Here is a 23787-nt window from a genome sequence, read left to right on the forward strand (position 1 = left end):
ACACATTAGATCCTCAGACCTTATTTATCTTATAACTGAAAATTTATAACCCTTTTACCAATTTCTCCGTATTTCCCCCACCCCCTAGCCCCTGGCAACCACTTTCCACTCTCTGTTTTTGTGAGTTTGACTTTTTTTTTTTTAAGATCCTACATATAAGTGATACTACACAGTATTTGTCTTCCTCTGTCTGGCTTGTTTCACTCAGCATAATGCCTTCCAGGTCCATCCAAGTTGTTGCAAATGACAAGCTTTTCTTCCTTTTAAGGCTGAATAATATTCCATTGGGTACGTGTGTGTGTGTGTGTGTGTGTGTGTGTGTGTGTATTACCTTTTACAACATTTTCTTGACCCATTCATCCATTGATGGAAACTTAAGTTGTTTCTATACCTTGGCTATTGTGAGTAATGCTTCAATAAACATTGGAGTATAGATTTCTCTTTGAGATAATGGTTTTGCTTCCTTTGGATACATACTCAGAAGTGAGATTGCTGTATCATGGGGTAGTTCTATTTTTATTTTCTCAAGGAACCTCCATACTTTTTTCCATAGTGGCTACACCAACTTACATTCCCACTGACAGTGCATAAGGGTTCCCTTTTCTCCACATTCCTCACTAGCATTTGTTATTTCATGTCTTTGATAATGGACATCCTAATGGGTGTAAGGTGATGTCTCACTGTGGTTTTGATTTCCATTTCCCTGATGATTAGTGATGATGAGCACCTTTTCATGTATCTGTTGCCTAGTTGTATGTCTTTGGAAAAATGTCTATTCGGGTCCTTTGCTCATTTCTTAATTGGGCTATTTGATTTTTTTTTTTTGCTATTGAGTTGTATGAGATCCTTGTATATTTTGGATATTGACCCCCCCAGATATGTGGTTTGCAAATATTTCTTCCCATTCCATAAGTTGCCTTCTCATTTTGTTGATGGTTTCCTTTGCTGACCAGATGTAGTCCTACTTGTTTATTTTTGTTTTTATTGTCAGATATTTTAAAGGGAGCCTCTAAACTGAAGGCTCAGAACAATCTTTGCATGTTTGAAAATCTTACCCAAAGCTGGCTTCCCCCTGTGTTAGCTGTTGTTAAGATCCTGCTTTTAAGCACCTAATGTGGTTTAAACACTGCAGTTGATGGCCCTGGCTCTCCAAGGCTACAATGACTAAGGAAAGCAAAATGGATGTCATTCAGGAGGCTGGTTATTACTGGGTGATTGACTCAATTTCATAAACAATTTATAAAGTGCCTACTCCAAGAGCTAGCCTGTGCAAGGCCTATTGCTAAAGCCCTTTAGCAAGGGCTAAAACAGAAAAAAGAAGGTGAAATTCTGGGCCAGGATGACCATGTAAATCTCTTTCAGATCTGCCATACTGTCAAGGTGGGGATATCCCCCAAATCCTGCAAAGTAAAGGGATATGTACTCTAGCCCTATGTTCCTTAACTTGTGGTCTACAGACCCCCTGGTCTTTGAACTGGTAAGAACAGAAAGTGAAAGGAAATGTTTAGAAATTTTTATAGCAATTTGACATTGCTGCAACATTTTATCATATTTTATAAGATTATTGCTCCACAGTGGACTGGGGGAGAAACACTGATCCTTCACTGCAAAGCATTTGAGAAGCATTGCTCTAACTTGAATATCCCTGAGTCTCTCTGGCCTCCGGTTGTCAATGAAGTCACATTAGTGCACAGACCCACACGTCACTGGTTCTTCTCCCCTTGACATCCACACACGCCCTTCCCATCCCACATTGTCCATGCAGCCCGCACGCCTGGGGGTCCTCTGGAAACGGCTCATATTTGTTCCAGAGCCAGCCTCTCCCCTAGGTGTCCACAGATGGACACTCCATTGAGCATCTGCAGCCACCGTCAGGCCAGGACGTGTCTGTCCTTCCAGGGGAGGACGCTGTCTCCTGTTCTCTCTGTGCACAGGGTGGGCTTCCCTTTCCTCTGCTCGGAGCCCAGCTGGGTGCCACGTACCTGGCATTGCCTTCTTTCTCTTGGGATCAGGGAGACATGTAGGACTATGGGGGCTGAGGGACCATTTCATGGGATTTTCTTCCTTCATCTCAGCGCCAGTAGCAAAGCAAGTCCACAGATGCCTCACAGATCACTAGCCCCATACAGCCCAGCTTCAAGTTAGAGCTAGCCAGTCCTTCGTACATAACCACGTATTTTCCAGAGTTTTCAAGGGTCTATAAAAGATCGTTTCATTAACTGCAGCCATCATATGCTTTATAGTTACATGCATGTTTTAATCTTCACTTAGGTTCCAGGAAGCCCCTTTCATCTCATGACCTGAGAGCTGTGACCAATGATGTGGACAGTGCAGGAAACAGAACTATTACTTTTACGGTTGTAAGTTCCCCTAGACTTGGGAGGCTGGTGCGAGTAAATTCTGACAACAGCACAGAGGATGTTTCCGTGTTTACACAGAAGCTGGTGAGTCCTGACGTCCGTCCATGCAGCTGGGTAGGGCTGGGCGTCTCTCCAGGGCAGTCCCCTCACTTGTCTTCATCCTGTTAAACCAAGCAGACGTGCCCCTTTGCCCAGGCAATTACTCATTCCAGCTGTGCTGTTTTTAAAGCTGGACACTTTATAGTGAATACAGGCTGGGACCCAACTGTCAGAAGACACTAAGCAAATTCATATCCTGTATCTAAGAAATAAGAAAGGATCCTTTTTCACTAAAGATGAATTTAAAAGAAAATCCAAAGCAAAGCTGCAGGTACTCCAGATAAATCCTGCAGGATATATCTATGTACATTTATGTTTAATATATAAAATTATATATATAATTTCATCTATCACAGTTATATGTGTGTATATAAACATGTACATATGTAAGGTGTGTGTATTTAATCTGCACCCAGAGCTGTCTGTTTTCAACCTCACTGATACTTTACCACCACCACCATCCACACACATTTTTATTTACATGTATAAGCCTTCAAATCTTTTGATTTTTTTAACATTTTTTATTGTGTTACAGTCATTTTACAATGTTGTGTCAAATTCCAGTGTAGAGCACAATTTTTCAGTTATACATGAACGTATATATATATTCATTGTCACATTTTTTTCGCTGTGAGCTACCATAAGATCTTGTATACATTTCCCTGTGCTATACAGTATAATCTTGTTTATCTAGTCTACATTTTGAAATCCCAGTCTAGGAATCTGACTGACTGGTCTTGTTTGCCTATATGTAATTTCATTTTCTAAAAGTCTACATTTCCAAATGGTCTTCTTGAATGTAGTTTTTCTTGCTTGCCATTCAACTTTCTTTTTCCATTGTTAAGCAGTGTGTACAGGGAACTGATAGCTGATCTGGCTATAGCTTTACGTGACTAAGGAATAAAAAAATCTGAAGTCAAGTTTAGAGGAAGCAAAAGTGAACCACATGTCTGCCTTTAACCGTTGAGTCATTTTTCTACAGTGTGATGTGGCCAAATTGAATTCAGCTTATGCTTTGCAATCGCCTTTGGGATGCATTTAAGGGAACGGATCACGAGGTCAGCAAAAGTTCTGACAGTGACATTGAAAAGAGGAAGTATAAATTCTCTAGTTCACAGATGCACGCTGAAGGAAGAAAAAGTAATTAGGAGAAAACTATATTCTGTGGGGGAGCTTAATGTGCCCAAAGGCATCAAAACTTGCCCAGGTTCAGTTTACATTTTGAATACCAGTAAGAATTGTATCAGCCATATAAAGATGGATTGACTCTAGTCCTAGATCTTTAAAAAAATTCTTTTGGTGGTGATCATTGCAAGCACTAGTTTCTACTACCTTTCATTGCAAATATATAATATTTCAGATTAATATGGTCTAAATAGGTTTTAGTGGGTAGGTAGCCAGGACCCACTGGGTTATGCTACAGTAACAAACAACTTCCCAACCTCAATGGCTTATAAGCTTATTTCTTACATATATTGCACACGGCCCGTGGGTTGGCTGTGGGTCTGCTCTACATCTCTCCTTTATTCCAGGGTCCAAGTTGAAGGAGCAACCCCTTTCTTGGGCATTGCTGTGTTTGCAGCAGAGGGAAAAGAAGTGATGGTGGAACCATGAAAAGACTCCTAAAGTTTATGTTCAGAAGTGCTGTGTATCACTGTTCTCATCTCATTGACTAAAGAATGTCCTGTGAGCAAGCCTGATGTCAGTGGGGTGGGGAAGGCTAACCATCTCATAGGGAGGAGGCACTGGAACAATAGAACAGTCCACCTTGGTGGGCTAGCCTGGTAATCGGAAAACTGTTTTTAATACAAAGAGTGCATTTTCTTGTAAAAACAAACCACCTTCACAAGACAACACATTTGTAAACAGGAATTAAAACTCCAAGCTAGTTATAGCTCCACAAAGTCTTGATTGATACAAATCCAATTATTTTAAGGTATTATTTTTCCTCCCATTATTCCTTCTACTTTATGAACCAGGAGGCAAGTATCAAGAAAACGCATCAGTAATGGCAAGCATTAGTGTGTGGATTATGTGTTACATTGGCGCTGAGGTTTGTAAGGGGCTTGCACAGTGGTGTCTTGGATGAGGGGCATTAGACCCAGCTGTTGATCCTCATGAAGGCAGGGGCAGGCTCCAGGCTGGAAGCAAAGTTGGGCAATGTCACAAGTCAGGTGTGGTGAGACAGGAGTTTGTTCTCCTTGATTGGACCAGGGGAGCAGTCCATCTCACCACACACAGCCCTTTCCTCCCTAAAGCATGCACCCACCAAGCCAGGGGCCTAGTGCAGGGCTTTGACTCACAGGACAAAGCAGAGCTCCTTTTGTTGTGTATAAGGCATTAGACTGTCTATCAGACATTTTATGCAAGTACCCTCCTAAACATGACAATTCCCGTCTCCCCAAAGTAGCATAGAAGATATATTTAGAGTCTGCAGAAATTCAGCACAGCAGCCCACACTCTGTCTTTGCTGTGTGAGTGTGGGACAGCATGTAATTTAGGAATCGGGTGCCCTGTTGCTGCTCCTTGATCCACTGCTGATTTCTTATGACTGAGGTCAGTGCCTTGGTCTCTAAAGTCAGAAGGTCTGGATTAGCTCTGTGAGTAAGGGCAAATGACATATCTTTTAAACCTCAGTTTCCTTGTCTGTAAAATGGGGGCAAATAGTAGTAATGATAACTGAAACCGTTTTGAACATTCCCCATATCCCAAGCACCATTCTAAGCTTTCTTCTATATTCTCATTATCTTACTCTACAGGCAGGGATCCTAAAGCACAGGGAAGTTAAGCAACTTGCCCACAGCTGCACAGCACAGCTCAGAAGTGGCAGAGGCAGGATTTGACCCAGTGTCTTGACTCTTAGGTTGTGCTCTTATCCCCTAGGCTATATTTTCCTCTTGGAGTTTGTAATGAATTAACACAGAAAATGAAAACAAAGCACTTAGCACTCTGCCCAACAGGTAGCAGACTTTAAATAAATCATAGCTAAGGCTGTTATGATTATCTTTTTGTCCTTGGAAGTGTGAGAGGTTCCTTTCCTCTCATAGTAACCAAAGGACTAATTTTACAGGGCAGGCAATTTTCTGGGACACTGGAATTGGCTGCTGTGTTTACCCTAATGTGCTGCAGTGATTTAATGAATGGAAATGAGGTCATTAGGAGAAAATGATACTTGCTTCACCCTATAACCTGCTCACTGTTTCCCTTTGTGGAAGAGTCCCTGGTGTTCTAGAATACAATTCCCTGAGTGATGATGAGAGGAGGGGACTGGGGAAAATGTCAGGGGGCCTCATGCTTGGATCCAGCAGCCCTTCATCCTTGGGCAGAGCACAGGCTGGAGGCAGAATGAGGCCTGGGGCTGGGGCAGCTCCAAAGATCCCACCCCAGAGGGTCAGAGCAAGGAGGACCCCGTGGAAGAACTCCTCACCAGAGCAGCTGAGAGCTGCTGTACAAAGGTGGTTTTGCAGGGTATGTTTGGCTAAATTTCTATGAATAAATTTCATCGAAATAGCCTCTCTTCCACTTCAGTATTCATAAAGGACATGGATAATGTGGGCAGAGGAGAGAGGTGCAGAGGAAACTGCAAGGATATAAACTCAAACGCTAACCCTGGCTCTTCTACTGTGTGTGGTTTTTTGAGTACAACAATAACTCATGCTTACTGTGAAAACAAAATTAGAAAACATTAAAGCAGAAAATTAATATTGAAAAAGAATAGGTCATCATCAATAAATTCAGTACAATTGGTATTCATCTGAAGGCATTCCAACTCTGTTCAGCTTGTGTATTCAAAAGTGCACATTTTAATTTGTGCCTTGGAAAGAGGAAGAAACTTATTATTTATCTCCCAGACTTTCCTCTTTCCAGATCCTGTCTCCTTCTTTTTTTTAACATTTTTTATTGATTTATAATCATTTTACAATGTTGTGTCAAATTCCAGTGTTCAGCACAATTTTTCAGTCATTCATGGACATATACACACTCATTGTCACATTTTTTCTCTGTGATTTATCATAACATTTTGTGTATATTTCCCTGTGCTATACAGTGTAATCTTGTTTATCTATTCTACAATTTTGAAATCCCAGTCTATCCCTTCCCACCCTCTACCCCCCTGGTAACCACAAGTCTGTATTCTCTGTCCATGAGTCTTTAGATTCCACATATGAGCGATCTCAGATGGTATTTTTCTTTCTCTTTCTGGCTTACTTCACTTAGAATGACATTCTCCAGGAGCATCCATGTTGCTGCAAATGGCGTTATGTTGTCGGTTTTTATGGCTGAGTAGTATTCCATTGTATAAATATACCACATCTTCTTTATCCAGTCACCTGTTGATGGACATTTAGGCTGTTTCCATGTTTTGGCTATTGTAAATAGTGCTGCTATGAACATTGGAGTGCAGGTGTCATCCTAAAGTAGATTTCCTTCTGGATACAAGGCCAGGAGTGGGATTCCTGGGTCATATGGTAAGTCTATTCCTAGTCTTTTGAGGAATCTCCACACTGTTTTCCATAGTGGCTGCACCGAACTGCATTCCCACTAGCAGTGTAGGAGGGTTCCCCTTTCTCCACAGCCTCTCCAGCATTTGTCATTTTTGGATTTTTGAATGACGGCCATTCTGACTGGTGTGAGGTGATACCTCATTGTAGTTTTGATTTGCATTTCTCTGATAATTAGTGATATTGAGCATTTTTTCATGTGCTTTTTGATCATTTGTATGTCTTCCTTGGAGAATTGCTTGTTTAGGTCTTCTGCCCATTTTTGGATTGGGTTGTTTATTTTTTTCTTATTGAGTCGTATGAGCTGCTTATATATTTTGGAGATCAAGCCTTTGTCGGTTTCACTTGCAAAAAGTTTCTCCCATTCCGTAGGTTTTCTTCTTGTTTTATTTCTGGTTTCCTTTGCTCTGCAGAAGCCAGATCCTGTCTCCTTCTTCACATGCAAATGAAATGTGAATCTTTTTCTAAAATCAGGCGTTTTAGCGCCTCTGTCAACCTTGGTCAACTCTCAGCCATTTTATGGTGGCTCAGATTTATTCCTAGAACATTTTGGAAAGTAAAAGAAAGGGTGGGACAGGTTTTGGAGATGATCAAAACCTTTTCTCTGAAATTACTGAACAAGGACATTTATTGAGCCCATATTTTGTGCTTTGATTAGTCCTCTTCAATCTGGTTGGTAAAAAGAGATATTAAAGAGGAAACAATTTCAGTAAGGAGGTCAGAACTGTTCAGCCATAGTCACACAATCAAATGGCTTCAATTGCTTTTTACTTTCTAGGCCAGTTTTTCTAATTTCAAGAGTCAGTTCCAGCCCATAACCTGCTACGTGTCTAATTGTGAGAGTGTTTTAGGCAGCTAATGGTTAGTCTCCTTTCATACCTTTACCTTAAAGGACTAAATTCTTTCCAGCCCGCTACCACCCTAAGCTGGGGGAGACAAAAACACCATGTCATTTGCTTATAAAACCTACACCCATTCTTACTTTCGATGGCTAAGCAAAAATGACCATTTTAATCAGTGGCTCTGTTGGTTACAGCTTGTGAAAGAAATCTAGACCCTCTCCATTATGCTTAATATCATACTTTGGCAAAGTAATTGTAGGGAAAGCATTTGTTATGTTATAGGTCAAAATATTTTCTTATCCTGGAATAAATTCATGATTTTCAAACCATACCATGTCAACTGACCAAGATAAACAAGTAACATTCTTGTTTTTCACCATAATATTGCATCTGCTTAAATGGGAAAAGCTAAACCACAAAAACTTGTGCTGAAAATCTTGTATCCTGAAGAATTAATACACAAGAGAAGGTGAATAATCAAATTTTAAAATGAAATGAAAACTTTTTACACATTTAGAGAAATTATTGTTTATTTCAAAGGACATATAAACAAAGTAAGAAATGAAGTCTCTAAAGCACTAATCTCTTCCAAGTAGAGCACAAGTCTAATTGAGTGATTTTCATTCCAGAGCTTGTTAGATAACTTAGAATCATTAAAAAGCGAAGTGTTCTGGTTTTGAGGTTTATGACACTTGGCCTTTTATCTTTTCCATAAAGCCAGTAATTACATTTTTGCCATTGTGCTGTTGTGGGTGGAAGATCACTGGTCTGAGTCTTTGCTTGCTGCTGCAACACAGACGCAGGTTTCCAGGACCACACTGAGAAAATAATACAATCGATTCTGGGTTATGAATTTTGTCTAATTACTTCTTCCAGAGTCTGGGTTTCTTGCTCAAGACAACACTTACATTTGAAGAAATTGTGAACACATTTCCCACATGATAGTTTCTATTAATTTATTACAACTTGATGGAGAGTACAGTGGGATCATTAAACTTTGGCCCTTTAATCTTCTGAGCAAGGAAGGATCAGTTTCTTTGTGTTAGTGATCACTCCTGCTCCACCCCAACTCTGCTTTCTTGGGGTCTCTTAAGTGACAAGCTCAATGGCAGCTAGACTCAATAGTCATTTTGAACATTTTCCACCAGCTTTTTGTTTTTTTGGCCACTACAGTTCAATGAATTATGTGCTAGCATATTTTTCCATGTGTAGAAATTATTGTATTGTGTACTTAGGCACCTATTCATTGTTCAGACTGGAAATTGGCTGATGGGTCCTGGTCCAATGGATTTGACTAACTAAACATGTTTTCTTTCTCTTAAACTGTTGGCTCTTTCTTTGTTTTTTCTTTTTTAATTTTTATTTATTTTTAATTAATTTGGGGAGGAGGTAATTAGGTTTATTCATTTATTTAAAGGAGGTACTGGGGTTTGGACCTAGGACCTCGTGCATGCTAGGCATGGACTCTACCACTGAGCCATACCCTCCCCACCCCAGGCTCTTTCTTTGAAAAAGCAAACAGAACTAATTCCCATTTCAGTGGCTGTGGTTTATCCTTTCTCCTTGTATTAATTTTCTAAGGCTTCTGTCATAAATTATCACAAACTTGGTTGCTTAAAACAGCAGAAATGTATTATCTCATAGTTTTGGAGGCCAGAAGTTGGAACTCTGTTTCACTGGGCTAAAATCCAGGTGTCAGCAGGGCTGTGCTCCCTCTGGAGGCTCTAGGGGAGAACTCCTTCCTTGCCTCTTCCAAGCTTCTGGTGGCTGCCAGCATTTCCTGGCATGTGGCCACATCACTCCAATCTCTGCCTCCATGGTCACATTGCCTTCTCCTCTTCTTTCTGTTTCATATATTCCTCTGCCTCCCTCTAGTAAGGATGTATGTGATTGCAGTTAGGGCCCACCTGGATAATTCAGGATACTCTTCCAATCTTAGGATACATTCACAAGTTCAAGAGATTTGGACCTGATATCTTTGGTGGGCACTTTTAGTCTACCACACTCATATAGCAAAAGCAAGATGTCCCATACTACCTTCTGTTCTTTCATAATGAACCACCTTTTATATGATCTCATTTGGTAGTTTTATTAAAGGGCTCCATGCTTGTAATGGTATAAGGCCCATGAGTATCTGTGTCTGCTTCTATATAAATGTGGATTTAGACCTCTCTGCCAGGTAAGGCTGTAGATGGATATATTGAAAAGCTTTTTGTTCTAATATTTTTATGCAGAGACTGACCCAGTCATGGAGAGCCATGGATAATTATTTGGACCTGGTTTTCAGTTGCCCATTTCTCGCTGGAGATTTCCAGATATCAACATTTTGGAACTTAAGCTTCCTAAAATGTCTCTTCTATCCATTTCCACTGAGAAGAATCACTCCTGAGACTTACCCCAGTCTCACTTTGTTTATAGCCTGAGCACTGGGCACCCTCTATGCTGTGGTACCCTGGATTTCTGACCTCTTCTGGGAACCTGGCTGCTCTCTGCAAACATAGTGGTGTCAGTCCTGGTGAAAATAAGAAAGGGCACATAGAGAGGAGTCATTTCTCCAAGCTCATACTTCAGGAGCACAGGAGCTTGTTGTCTTCCAAATCTTAGTTTTTAGGACTTTTTGGTCAACCTACATGGAACCTCAGAGACTTTACCTTTTTGAACTGTTTCGCTTTCTGCAGTCTCCTTTCCCCATGAATGTCTACCCAAGACAGAGATTTTTTTGGCCAGTTACCTTTCCTTTGCTCCTTCTGGCCAATCATTGTCCTACCCATAGACTTGGACCTTTGGCAAAGCCATCAAGTTGTGGAGAATCAAGCAAGTGGCCTACATGTCCCCCTTCTCCCTCCCCTTCTCCCAGCTGACCCTGAGATAATTTGGTTACTCTCTTCTCCAGTGGGAATTTCAAAGGTGTGACTGACTTTTAGGCACCGTGGGAAAGCTCAGTGTAAAGGACTCATGCTCTGGTTTTCTTGTGAGAATCATGAGGAGCTAGAAAGACCCTCAGATTGAAGATATAACCCAGAGCTTTCTAGCCCTGCCTTTTGGCCAAGCTTGACAGTGTTATTCTCTAACACTTAGTCCTGTCCACATGTACTTTTGTGGATCTGTGGACTGTCCACATGATTTTAGGGAAAAAAATCATCAGATTCTATACTGTGCTTGACTCCACCAAGCATGATGTATCAGAGCTCCTGCTTCATTCCTGGGTTCATCCTAGGACACTCATAGTGACCCTGAACTCTCTGCCTGTAGGTTTAAAAAGCTTAGCCTTAAGAAAGTAGGTATCTGCTAGTCACCTAGGGGCCCAGACAGGAATTTCCCTTAGCCTGGAGCCAGGTGGAAACTCTTTCTTCCTTCCATCCTACCCTCTTTCCCTTAATGTCCTCTGAGAAAGTCTATCTGATCTATAATGGTAGTAGTATGTAACTGGGATACAACCTTCCCTTAACTTGCTATTTGTAGTAGATACAGTATGTAGAGCTATTTCTTTGAAACCTTACAAGCTCTGGGCAGTAGTGACTGTGTCTTAGACAGGCCAGACCACAAAATGGTGTTTGCCTACCCCACTACATACCTACCGACTTCCCATATTACTAGACATTTGGGGTTGGAGAGCATCTCTTGTGAATTTCTTGACTAGAGTCTTCTTGAGCTTTTCACACATAGGTACAAGTGTAATGGAAAAAGCATGAATTCTGGAGTCACTTGTGACTAGATTAAAAACTGGAATCTTTCACCTGTTGGCTACAGTGAATTATTTAAATTATCTGAGCCTTGGTTTTTTTAAATCTGTAAAATGGACATAATAATTCCCTCTAAAACACAATTAAATAAAATGAGTTGCATAATGTGCTTAGCAGAGTGCCTGGCATATATTTAGGGCACAATGAAAGTTAGATACTGTCCATTTGTTTTTGTTAAATAAATGGGAAAGAAATGTCTTGGATTGCCTTATTTCTACTACTTCATGATATAAATATATGCTTTATAATTAAATTTTGTAAAGCACTTTTTAAATAGTTTATTTGTTCATTAAACAAATATTTATTGAAATGCCAAGTGTAGAATGGTGAACTAATACTTACTTATAAAGTGACTAGAAGTAAGCTTCTGAAATGTGTGCCAAGATTCCAGCCTACAAATTCCTTTGTTTTATGGGAAAATATTTATTTTATTAGGACTGTTTTAGAACATTCTGATCACTTAATATTCTCATACCATGATTCACTATAAAAAATGAGTATAGCCTTCCACCTGTAAGGAATTGCTTAGTGAGGACTTAGATCCTTTCTTGAAAGACCTAGAAATGCCCAGAGCCTGCCATTTTGAACATTGATATGGCCACAGACCAATGAGGTCAAATGCATATCTACAAGTGAAACAGTATTCTATATTTTAATGCAGAAATAGAGGCTCAGAGAGATTAAAAGACTTGAATAAAAGCCACAGAACTGACATTTGGTAGCATTTATATTTGAATTTAGTTCTGATCAATCTAAGGTTCAAATTCTGCTGTACTCCTCTGCTTCTATTTTTATATTAATGAATGTTCTTTTCCTTTTTAGAGGAAGAAGGGTAGTAATTCAGGCAGTTGGAGCCAAAGAGGCTCCGGTAAAGTGCTCTAGAAGAAAGAGCTCTTGTCCACAAGCCTGGAGATCTAGCTTTTGCTCACAGCTCTGCTCCCAACTAGCTGTGTGACTGGGGGGAGGGAGAAGAGTTTCCTAAAATCCCAACTTCTCTGCACATCTCAGCAGCCTCTCAGTTGTAAAGTTTAACTCATCACAGAACAGTCAATAGGGCCCCTGACCTTCTTGGAGCCCAATCTGTCTCTTTGACCTCTGATAAATATTTTTCTTTGTGGTTTTATAGGAATCAAGGATATAAGAGCCAGAAGATTTAGATCTCAGAGATCCAAGGGATGTTATCTATTGTCCCTTCAAGTGAAAGCACTGGTCTGAGAATATCTAGGATTTGGAACCACATAGCCACCCATTCATAGATCAGGTAGGAATACAGCCTCACTGAAGTCCTATAGAAATGAACCAAGTTGGGGGTGGAGTTGAGGGGGACTGTGTTGGGTTAGGAAATGGCCACTTCTTGATTTTAGAGTGCCCAAGGCATTTGTGGGTTCCTTCCTGCATTCTGCACATACTGAGTCATCAGAGAAAAGGGACTGTTGGTCCCTTCTTGAAGTTAATATAGTAAAATACCATGGGATATGCTTTTGGGAGGGAGTTACTTTTTAAAATTACTATTATTTTAAAACTTTTTATTTTGAAATAATTTCAGCCTCACAGAACAATTGCAAAAGAGTACAAAAAATTCTCATATTCATTCATAGTCACCAAATGTTAGCATTTAACTGCCTTTTAACTACCTTTGCTTTATCATTCTTCCTTCACAGACAGATACAGACATAGACACAGACACACACACTTTTGAAATTTTGAGAGCCATTTGCCAACATGACGCCCGTTTTCCTCTATAATTAGTAATATGTTTATATTTATTTACCTCTATATTTAGTACCTCTATATTTAGCTCTGTACATTTCCTAAAAGCAAGGGCTATTCTCTTATATAGCCACAGTATAATTTTCAAAAGCATGAGATTAACATCGATACAATGCTATTATATAGTCTATAGGCCTTAGTCAAATTTCATAAGTTGTTTCAATGACTGTCTCCTATAGCAAAAGAGAAAAAACCCACAGCAGAAAATACAGTGTTTCGTTGTCAGGTGCCTTTAGTCTCCTTGAATCTGGAACCACTCCGCAGTCACATTTACTTTAGTGACCTTGCCATTTGTTGAAGTGAGTAGGCCAGTTATTTGTAGGATGCCCTTCAGTTTGGCTTTATCTGATGTCATGATGGCTCATGACATAGGTTGTACACTTTGGGCAGCAATGCCACAAGAGATGCTGGCTTCTTCCCAGAGCTTCATGTCAGGACGCCCTGGTGCCCACTTTGCCCTATCTCTGATGATGTTTTCTCTCATCACTTGGTCAGGTGCTGCCTTTCAGGGTTCTTCACTGTGAAGGTACTATTTTCCCCACTGAAATTAATAAGTATCTGTGAGGAGATACTTTAGAACTATTTAAATACCCCATTTCTCATCATAGTTTAGCTCACTAGTTCTAGCAGCCATCTTAGGATTCTTGTCTGAAGCATTTATTACTATGTTGGTTGCCAAATGGTGATTTTTCTGATTTTCTGTTTTCCTTCTACATTGGAATTCTAGATCATTGAATTTCTAATGACATTCCTGAAAAACTACCTGCAAAAGAGAACATATCTGAGCTAATCTAAATCTATAGGAAATAAAAACACTGCCTCTCTCTTCTCCTTAATCCCAGAGCCCAGGTATTCAGCTAAGTGGCTTATCTGTCTATATTTAACACAGTGAAAATATGCAGAGCTGTTGGAAGTTGTTCCTAAGCTTTCTTTCTATTTGAGGTAACAAATAATTCCTAATCTCTTCTTCTGAGAACCTTTTCTCCGCAGGTTGACCCTACACTTTTTCTCATAAAGTCTTGGTCTTATTCTCCCTTTCCTGGCCCTCTCCCAACACACACACACACTCACTCACACACACACACACACACACACATACACACACACACCCCTTAGAATCTGACTCTTAATGCTGATGAAGCTAAAGCTGTTTTCTCAACATTAGAGACTCTGTTCACCTCAAGCCTCTTAACCTGTTTGAGGGCATGACTGGCAAGTTGACATTCCACAAGCATCTTTACTCCCTTTGACTTCTAGCTCAGCACTTTCAACTACCTGCTCTCTGGTCTTAAAGCTCGACACTCAAGATGAATCTAATTCAGTTCTCTCTCACTCTCCAGTATAAAATAAGTCAATATGTTATTCACAATTTCTCACTCTTGAAATGCCTTTTCAAAAATTAAACCTCTAACAGACCTCTTCTCCACTAGGCTCCTGAAATACAAAACTATGTTTAAGACTCTTCTCCAGTTACTTCCTTCAGAAGATTTCTGACCTTCATCTCAACTCTTCCCATCTATGAGAACCGTTCTTTCCCTGGGACAATCATTCTCCATGCAGTAGGCACCAGAAGATCTTAGATTATTCTACTAACTTGTTATGTATTTTTCAAGGAAGCTAATTTTTACTTATACCAAAGAAGTAATGGACACAAATGATCTATATCTAAGAAAACCTTTCCTCCTGGTTAATAGACTGTTACTTGTAATATTAAGAAACTGGATTTCTTTTACCTTGTAATATTATATCTCTCAAGCAGAATGGGAACATTTGAGGGACTGTTCTCTGGTCTAAAATCCATATCACAGTCACCTGCTTCTAGGAGGAGGACTATATTTTGGCAGAAGGCTTTCTTTTTTTAAAATGGAAGTATAGTTGATTTACAACACTGTGTTAATTTCTGGTAGATAGCATAGTGACTCAGTTGTACATATACATATATTCCTTTTCATATTATTTTTCATTATAGGCTATTACCGAATATAATTCCTCTGTGCTAAACAATAGAACCTTGTTGTTTATCTATTTTATATATGGTAGGTAGTATCTGCAAATCCTGAACTCCCAATTTATCCCTCTTCACCCCCTTTCCCTGCTGGTAACCATTAAGTTTGCTTTTTATGTCTATGAGTCTGCTTCTGTTTTGTAAATAAGTTCACTTGTGTCAGAGGAGGAATATATTTATGACTAGTCTTTTGTCATAAATCTTAAGCTAGGAATAGAAATGGTAGATCTACTAAATAAAACTGACTTTATTCCCCAGGAACTTCTGAGGAATTAAGTCACTAGTTAGTACCAAATATTACTATCTTTGGAGAAATTCCAGCTTCTCAGGCATAACCTTGCTTCTTTTATGAGGAAATATTGAGAGATGATATTTTCTTCTCCCGACTTAAAATCCCCAAGTGACAGCACTTCCTTGCTTTATCATTGAATAGGATGAGAAACAAAAAACTCCTCATCAACAGTTTTGGTCACTCTGGAAACAGAGATCTTTTATTCCATGAAAACTCACTAGCCAAAAGCCTTTGTGGTTCTAGATATGTCCACTGTAAAGGGCAGAGAATTGAAGCAACTCATCACAAACTAATCACTCTGTTAATTAATACAGTACAGTCATCCCTACGTATCTGTTGGGGATCGGTTCCAGGATACTGTGGATACTAAAATCCTAGGATGCTTTATATAAAATGCAGTAGTATTTGCATATAACCTATGTACATCCTCCTACATACCTCAAATCATTTCTAGATTACTTGCAATACCTAATACAATATAAATGCTATACAAATAGTTGTAAATACAATGTAAATGCTATGTAAATAGTTGTCAGTATGCAGCAAATTCCAGTTTTGCATATTGGAATTTCTGGAATTTTTTTCCCAAATATTTTTGATCCATGGTTGGTTGAATCTGTGGATGTGGAACCTGCAGATATGAAGGACTTTATTTCCAAATACTGACTGATGAAATAGACTCAACTGCTCTGTAAATTATATGATAATTTATCCTAAGCCCTTTTGACATGGACACTCAAGTACTTTGGCAGAACCTACCTCTAAGATCAGATACTATGATAGATAGCAGTTCAGAAAAGATGTAACTTTTAAGAATTAAGGGTTGAATATTTTATTTCTAGACTTCCCTTCTGTGGTTACAGTTTTTGAATGTTCAATCACTGTTTTTGGAGGAAGGACTGTCCACATGGTATCTGGACAAAACACCGAGTGGAACCCATCTCCATCAGTTGAGTTAGGAAGGACGTTGATAGATAGGTCACAAACATTAGGGGCTTAGATTAAATCTTGAAAAATATATTAATCAGGGTGGGAAAATTTGAACATCAATGAGAATAATACTTGCAGTGGAATGAAATACATCATATATTAAAATTCATGAGATAGAATAATGATTCTTAAACAAACAAAACAAAACCAATGCCAACGTTTGGAGATTGGAGCTAGGAGACTCACTCTTCTGAAAAATGATATACAAAGGGAAAGAATCAAACATTTATCCTGTCTTCCCTGCATGTACTGTATATCAGTGTAACCAAATATCTGGTAAGAGAAAGTTCTTTATAGAATTTCAGATATGAATGAAGGAATGATAAAGTGAATAATATCAATGTTTTGCCATTGCAAAAGTAATGGGTTTAGGCAATTGTATCAATGAGTCTGTAAAACTATTGATTGATAGTTCAAGATAGATGGAGCAATCTGGCAACACTTAGAGCCACCTATCAATCTTAACATACCCCAAAGAGAAGCAACCCAGCATTATGCGCCTGTGATGTGACACAAGAGGAAATATACAGTATGTAAAACATTCTTACCAAAAAATTGAACCTGATTCTTATTAAGCCTCTAGATTTACCTACTAGTATACAGGAAAACAGGGGCCAAAGGAACATATTAAACAACACCATGTTGATACAATCAGCAAAATCCTGAATGTAGGAAACTCTAAAAGACAACCCAATTTCTTCAACAAATAAATTACAAGAAAAAAATTAGAGAAGGGGAACCTATAGATTAAGAGAAACTTGTGAGAAGGACCAAACAAATGTGAGGTATAGATTTAGATCCTGACTTAAACAAAGCAACTATATATATATATATATATATATATATATATATATATATACATATAGACATGTACTAGACTACCAGGGATAGTTGAACACTAACTGAATATTTGAAAAGAGTCATCTTTTGCCAATACTTACTAGAGCATTTACAGATGATACGATGTCAGTGATTTGCTTCAAAATAGCCTATTGGGCAGAAAAGTGGGTAGGAGTATATATGGAACAAGATTGGTTTAGAGTTGGTAATTACTAATGTCTGACATGGAAGTGAAGTTTCATTGTAAACTTTTTATAATATAAATACCTTAGGCATTAATCATCCCAAAAATCAGCGTGCTTTTCTTTCTCTGATAAGTAGATCATTTTGGTAATGGAATCATCTAGGTTTGAAAAATAAATTACCACACTTGTAGTGTTCCTGCATTTGCATGGAAATGTGCAATACTTTGAGTATAAGTACAATAACCCTGAAAAGACATGTATCTCTTCCAATTAGGATGTATGTTAATCCTTATGTTATCCCTGAAGCTGGAGGCTGATTCTTCTTACTGTCTGGCCAGGTCAGTGAACAGCTGATATTTTACCAGCATGTGGACTGGGAAAACACAGGCTGGACTGCAGAAGACTCTTTCGTGTTCACGGCATCCTCTCCCCCAGCAGTTCTAGGCCCTGAAGATTTCCATATAACTATTTCATATGAAATTAATGAACTTGGTCGGCAGAGTCGTCTGCTTGCAAATACAGGTAATTCCACCAAGATACGGTCAGTACCTTATCTCTAATTATTAAAGTAGGGACAATTTGGAAATAAATCTTTCCCCTTTTAATTGTCAGTGCTATGGTATCAACCTTTGAAATGAAACTTAAATGGCTATAAAAATTTGTTATTTCTTTATGTGTGCTCTTTCTTTGGGCCTCTGCCCTTTCCTCTCATAAGCCTTAATAGTTATAGTGGGAGAAGGATGGCACATTAGCTTTAGAGAATTCTTATTTGTACTTCCAAATGGGGACTTCACTATGCCCATGACTGAAAACTGTTGACAGAAAATGAAAATGACAAATTGGGTAAAATCTTGAAAGAAAAAAGGGTATTGAAAGCTGCACCTATTTCCATGGCAAAAGAAAGTCCAGTAGTAGGTAAGTTAGGAGATTAACATTTTATAAGTGAATCTCAAGGTTTTAAAAGTCCCTTGCCTAAAATGTTGACTTAACAGTGTGGGTGTGTGTAGGGGGAGGCTATAGCTCTATGGTAGAGTGTATACTTAGCATACACAAGGTCTTGGGTTCAATCCATGGTAACTCCACCAAAAATAATAAACAAACAAACAAACAAACAAACCTAATTACACCACCCAAAGTAAAAATAAATAAAATAAAAATTAAAAAAGATAGTATGGATGTATGTATTTAAAATTTATTTTTTTATATACCTTGGATGGCAATGATAATTCAGGTACTTAAGCAACCAAAGTGTTTTGAATAATCCACTAGGACAGGCGAATTTGAAGGAGAAAAAAGTCATACAGTTGTCATTTGAAAGTTCTAATGAAATGCCACTTTGTTTTAACAGGAGCAGTTGTCAAGGAGGGAAACAAAGTTCTCATTGACCGATCTAAGTTAGATGCTTCCAACCTCTTATTTAAATTGCCCAAATCTCAGCGCTTTTCATATGAAATTTTGTTCCAAGTTACATCTCTTCCTCACCATGGAACTATTATGGTTGGAGAGAGAAATATTACCAAAAGAAAACCCAATTTCTCCCAGTATATAATTAATAAATTTGGAATCACATACCTTCATGATGACTCTGAATCACTGGCTGATAATTTTACCTTTGCTGTTTGGCCCAATCCAAAGAGCAAGTCCTCCACTAAGCCAGAGGCTGACTTTCTTGAAGAAATGTTTAACATCACCGTCACTCCTGTAAATGACCAGGCCCCAGAATTAAAGACAAAAGGGCTTCGGTTGAAGGTTCTGCAGGGCGATAGGTTGGTTTTAGGACCCAAAAACCTTAAAGTGGAAGATCTAGACAGTCCTCCAGAGGAGATCAGGTATATGATCATCCGTAATCCTAATAATGGCTTTCTGGCAATGGCTTACCATCTAGACACAACTGTTCACCATTTCACACAAGCTGACATTGATAACTCTCAGGTGTGGTTCATACAAGATGGAAGCCCATCCTCGGGAGTGTTTTACTTTAGCGTGAGTGATGGCCAACACCGCCCACTCTACAAGCTCTTCCACCTGGAGGTCATCCCCGTCTCCATCACCCTTGTGAACCTCACTGACCTATTTCTCCCACAAGGCCAGACAACCATCCCCATCACCAGTGCTCACCTATCAGCAATGACCAATGGGAGGAGCCCCCAAATCACCTACAAGATAACACGGCCCCTCCAACATGGGCATCTGCTTATTGAAAACCAGGCAGTTATCAGCTTTGGACAGGAGGATCTGGATTCAGGAAGGCTCTCTTACCACATGACAAACCTCACCGCCTCAGAGGACCAGCTACAGTTCTCACTGTTTACATCAGAAAGCAACCTGACAGGACAAACACTGAGCATCAGAGTGCAGCCTTTACTGCAGGTTATGTCAAACCTGACAATTGTCAACCACGTGGCTCATCAGCTGAAAAGAAAAGACCTTGATGCTACTGAGCTTGCGAACAGAACTAACAGTGATCCTAAATTTGAAGTGACAGAACCTCCAGTCCATGGAAGACTTGTACGAAGAGTGGGCCGAGGCACTGTGATGGAAGACGCTATTCTGTTCACCCAGAGGGACATTGACCAAGGGCTGCTGATGCTCAAGTCACACGCCAACCTAACAGGCATCAGTGCGCTGAATGACTCCTTCACTTTCTTGCTCAGTGCAGACCACGTACAGCCAGCAAAAGGTTATCTCCCATTCACCATAGTGCCACTTGACCCCTTTATTTTGCAAACTTTTACCCCTGATGTTTCTTTATTAGTCACCACAGATAACCTTATGACTTCAGATCTCTCTCAGGAAAAGTTTGTGGCTTCCTCAGGACCCATCACACAGACAGGAACTCTGGGGAAGCTGACCCAGACCAGATGGCAGGAAGCAGATCCCTGGGAACGACTCAGTGGTGAAGACTCCACTCTGGATGGCAAGGCCTCTCCCACCAGAGTCATTTGGCCACCAGATGCCACCAAAGCCAGTCCTGGGGCACCCACTCAGCCCAGGGAGAGCAGTCACCCTCTGATGGTCATCGTACCTTTGGCTGTGGTGTTCTTCCTGCTGATAGTAACTGCAGTGGCCTTGTGTGTCTGGCTGCTAGGCCGGAAGGTGGAAAAGGCAAAACCTCTTATCAAGCCCCAGACCAACCTAGAACCCACAACCCCAGGTTCTAGGAGAGAAAAGAGCATAACTGTTCCCACTGTCACAGTGACACCCCTTCTACAAAGTTCCAGCCGTCCTCCAGGAAGTCTTTTCAGAGCCCTACAATGTCAGCACATGGAAAAATCTCCAGTCACTGAGCCCATGGAAAAATGTGCTCCCTGGGAAACATGGGTGAATCTGAATCCCGACATGATCAAGCTTTGCCGACAAACCAATCCAGCACTGAAGCACAACCAGTACTGGGTGTAGACTGAGGGTGCTTGTTCCTTACTGACCAACTACTATGTGCCAGGTATTGGGATAGGCACTGGGATACAAAGGCAAAGAAATGCTACTTAGGTCAATTGAGAAAAGCCCAGCCCTTCCAGTCCCTTGGTGCTCAGCTGTAGACCCGTGGTTAGATGTTAGCAGGTGTTTATTGTAACTTTTATACAACACTCATCTTATGGGCTTTCCACAATGAGCTTTGTGTGCCCTCTTCTGGACCTGCTGCTCTGACCATACATGAGATTTTTGTCAATATTTAACCCCTTTACCAAGGTGCGACAGAGCATGCTGGCCTGACTGGGGATTAACATGGGAGCTGAGTTAATGGAGGAAAGCTTTGCACATTTTTCACTGATGATTCACTCTCTCTGAGTGAGTCAGTGAGGAAGTGAAGGAACTGTTTCAGCAAGTAGAAGAGGTAATTTATCAAATCAGTGAGTTTGTTTCTAGTCTTTTCCTCCTTGGAGTCTCTGGGTTTGACTTCCTAAAGCAGGAAATGTGTTGTTACCCCAGATAGTGAGACAGTCTGGCCCCCTTTGAAGATATTCACTGAACACATTGCATTTCATCAAGAGGCTTTGTCTATTCTGATTTGTAATATCAAGCCTATAGTATAGTACAAGCCTATAGTATTATTTGAAGCCCTAAGGAATAGGAAAGTTTGTTAAATGCTTTTGTGATGCCTCAATTTGGCTTAACTTTACAACGAAGTGAAATAATGACAAATTTGTATTTGACTTGCCTAGTAGAGCCTACCATAGGCCAACTCAGCTTCAGTTTCCATAACTGTAAAGTGGAGATATCAGTACTTGTATTAGCTAGGAATGCTCTGGGTAGCAAATCACAAGACATCTGCTACAAGTGGGGCTAAGGTTGGGGATTGGCAGACCTTTTCTGTGCAGAGACATATAGTAAATGTTTTAGGCTTTGTGGGCCATGTATGGTTGTTTTATTTTTTTAACAACCTTTTAGAAATGTAAAAACAATTCTTAGTTCCTAGTTTTGACCCACAGACCATAGTCTGCCAACCATTGGTTTAGCTAAGCAATAAAAGTGTTGAATTGTTTCAACTAACAAGCAGCCTGAGGTGGACATTCCAAGGCTGGTTCAGGAGTTCAAAGACATCATGAGCACTGATGCTCTTTTGTTCTTCCTGCTCTACCTTCCCCAGGCTACTGGCGTTTCATCCCTTTGTTTTGTCCCTTGTGATGGTGAGATGGCTGCTGAAGCTCCAAGCAGTATTGTCACATTCAAAGGCAAAAATCCTAGTGGGGAGAAAAGGAGAGGTGGCAAAAAGACTTTTTCTTAGAGAGGATCTTATTTATTATTATTTATTAATATTTTTTAAAAATCTTAAAGCTTTCCCAAACATTTTCCTCCTTTTAATGTCTCATTTGTCTAGAACTGAGCAACATGATTCCCACCCCTTGACCAGTCATCGGCAAAGGGAAATGGAATTCTCATGACTGACCTCTCTTCTGGGGCTGGGAGAGGATTCTGCCAGGTCAGAGATCAATGAATCAGCCCACCATGTAATTAGGGAAGGCTGGGAAATGGCAATTAGACAATGAGTAGAATCTACTAAGGTAGTGGGGAGGGTATAGCTCAGTGGTAGAGTGCATGATGCTTAGCAAGCATGAGGTCCTGGGTCCAATCCCCAGTGCTTCCATTAAAAAAAAAAAAAAAAGAAAGAAAGAAAAGGGAAAAAATATACATTAAAAAATCAACTAAAATACTCTAAGTATTGAAATACTTGGGAAACAAAGCTTTTGATCTTTCAAATTGGTGTCTCCTATAATATCTCCTTTTCATATTTTAATGATTTTCTTGAAGCCAGCGACCAGTGTTTCTAAGGTGGGGAGAGGAATTTCCCCCTAGGGGGCATTTGGCAATGTAAGGAGACATTTTTCGTTTTCATGACCAGTGCTGCTGGCATCTAGTGAGTACAGACCAAGGACCCTGCTAAATATCCAACAATGCACACACAGGACAGCCCCCACAACAAAGAATTATCTGGCCCAAAATGTCAGTAATGCCAAGGTTGAGAAACCCTGGTTAAAGTCATAGTTAAGTTTCCCTTCATACCCAGTGAAGGATTAATAAGCCCATTACCAAGTCTAGGCAAAAACTGTATCCTAAAAATAGAATGGAAAGGTGAAAATTCCAAAGTGTGTTTGAAACTGATTAGCTAATGGTAAACATGAACATTTTTTAAAGAGATTGTATTAAAAACCAAACAAAACTTGAGCAGACTCATTTCTCTATATTCCATGTCTAAGGAAAAATTTTTGCCTTGTATTAACAGGTGGAACACATCAGGAAAAAAAGAGAAAATATGGGGTAGGATATTTACAAAGGTAAAGATGAGGTCAAAGTGTCCCCAAAAATCTGATGCCTCTGATGTGTTCCATATGGAGAAGGCTTTTTTTCTCACCCTCTCCCTTTTCTGCTCTTCTAGGTTGCTTTTCTCTCCCCACCAAAATTTAACTGCTCTTTATGGAAACAGATTTCACAGTCTACAGAATAAATGGAAGCACAGCATATGTGGGCCTAGAGACAACTACCCTTGTCTTAGATCCCTGGCTCCAATGCTACAACTTGCCACCATCCCTGGCCATGGACAATTGTTGCCAATGAAGACATCTCTATTCTTCTTCTGAAAGCAATTCTCTCCTGCATTTCTGGATTCTGAGTTTTACATAGTCCCTCTCAACTGTTTTTTGTATTTGATCCCCTTAGAAA

At 39.8% G+C, this 23787-nt stretch overlaps 1 protein-coding gene across 1 annotated transcript in view; it reads left to right on the forward strand.

Annotated features, from left to right (window-relative positions):
- The window catches only part of LOC102538082 (chondroitin sulfate proteoglycan 4-like), a 64184-nt gene extending 40894 nt beyond the window's left edge, over nucleotides 1-23290 (forward strand). Inside the window, 4 exon segments of the mRNA XM_072958697.1 lie at nucleotides 2272-2444; nucleotides 17967-18150; nucleotides 18977-21070; nucleotides 22448-23290. Of these exon segments, the coding sequence (XP_072814798.1) occupies nucleotides 2272-2444; nucleotides 17967-18150; nucleotides 18977-21027 (2408 nt within the window). The 3' untranslated portion in view covers nucleotides 21028-21070; nucleotides 22448-23290.
- The last annotated feature ends 497 nt before the right edge of the window (nucleotides 23291-23787 follow it).

Source organism: Vicugna pacos, chromosome 3, assembly GCF_048564905.1.
Source record: "Vicugna pacos chromosome 3, VicPac4, whole genome shotgun sequence".
NCBI classification, from domain to species: domain Eukaryota; kingdom Metazoa; phylum Chordata; class Mammalia; order Artiodactyla; family Camelidae; genus Vicugna; species Vicugna pacos.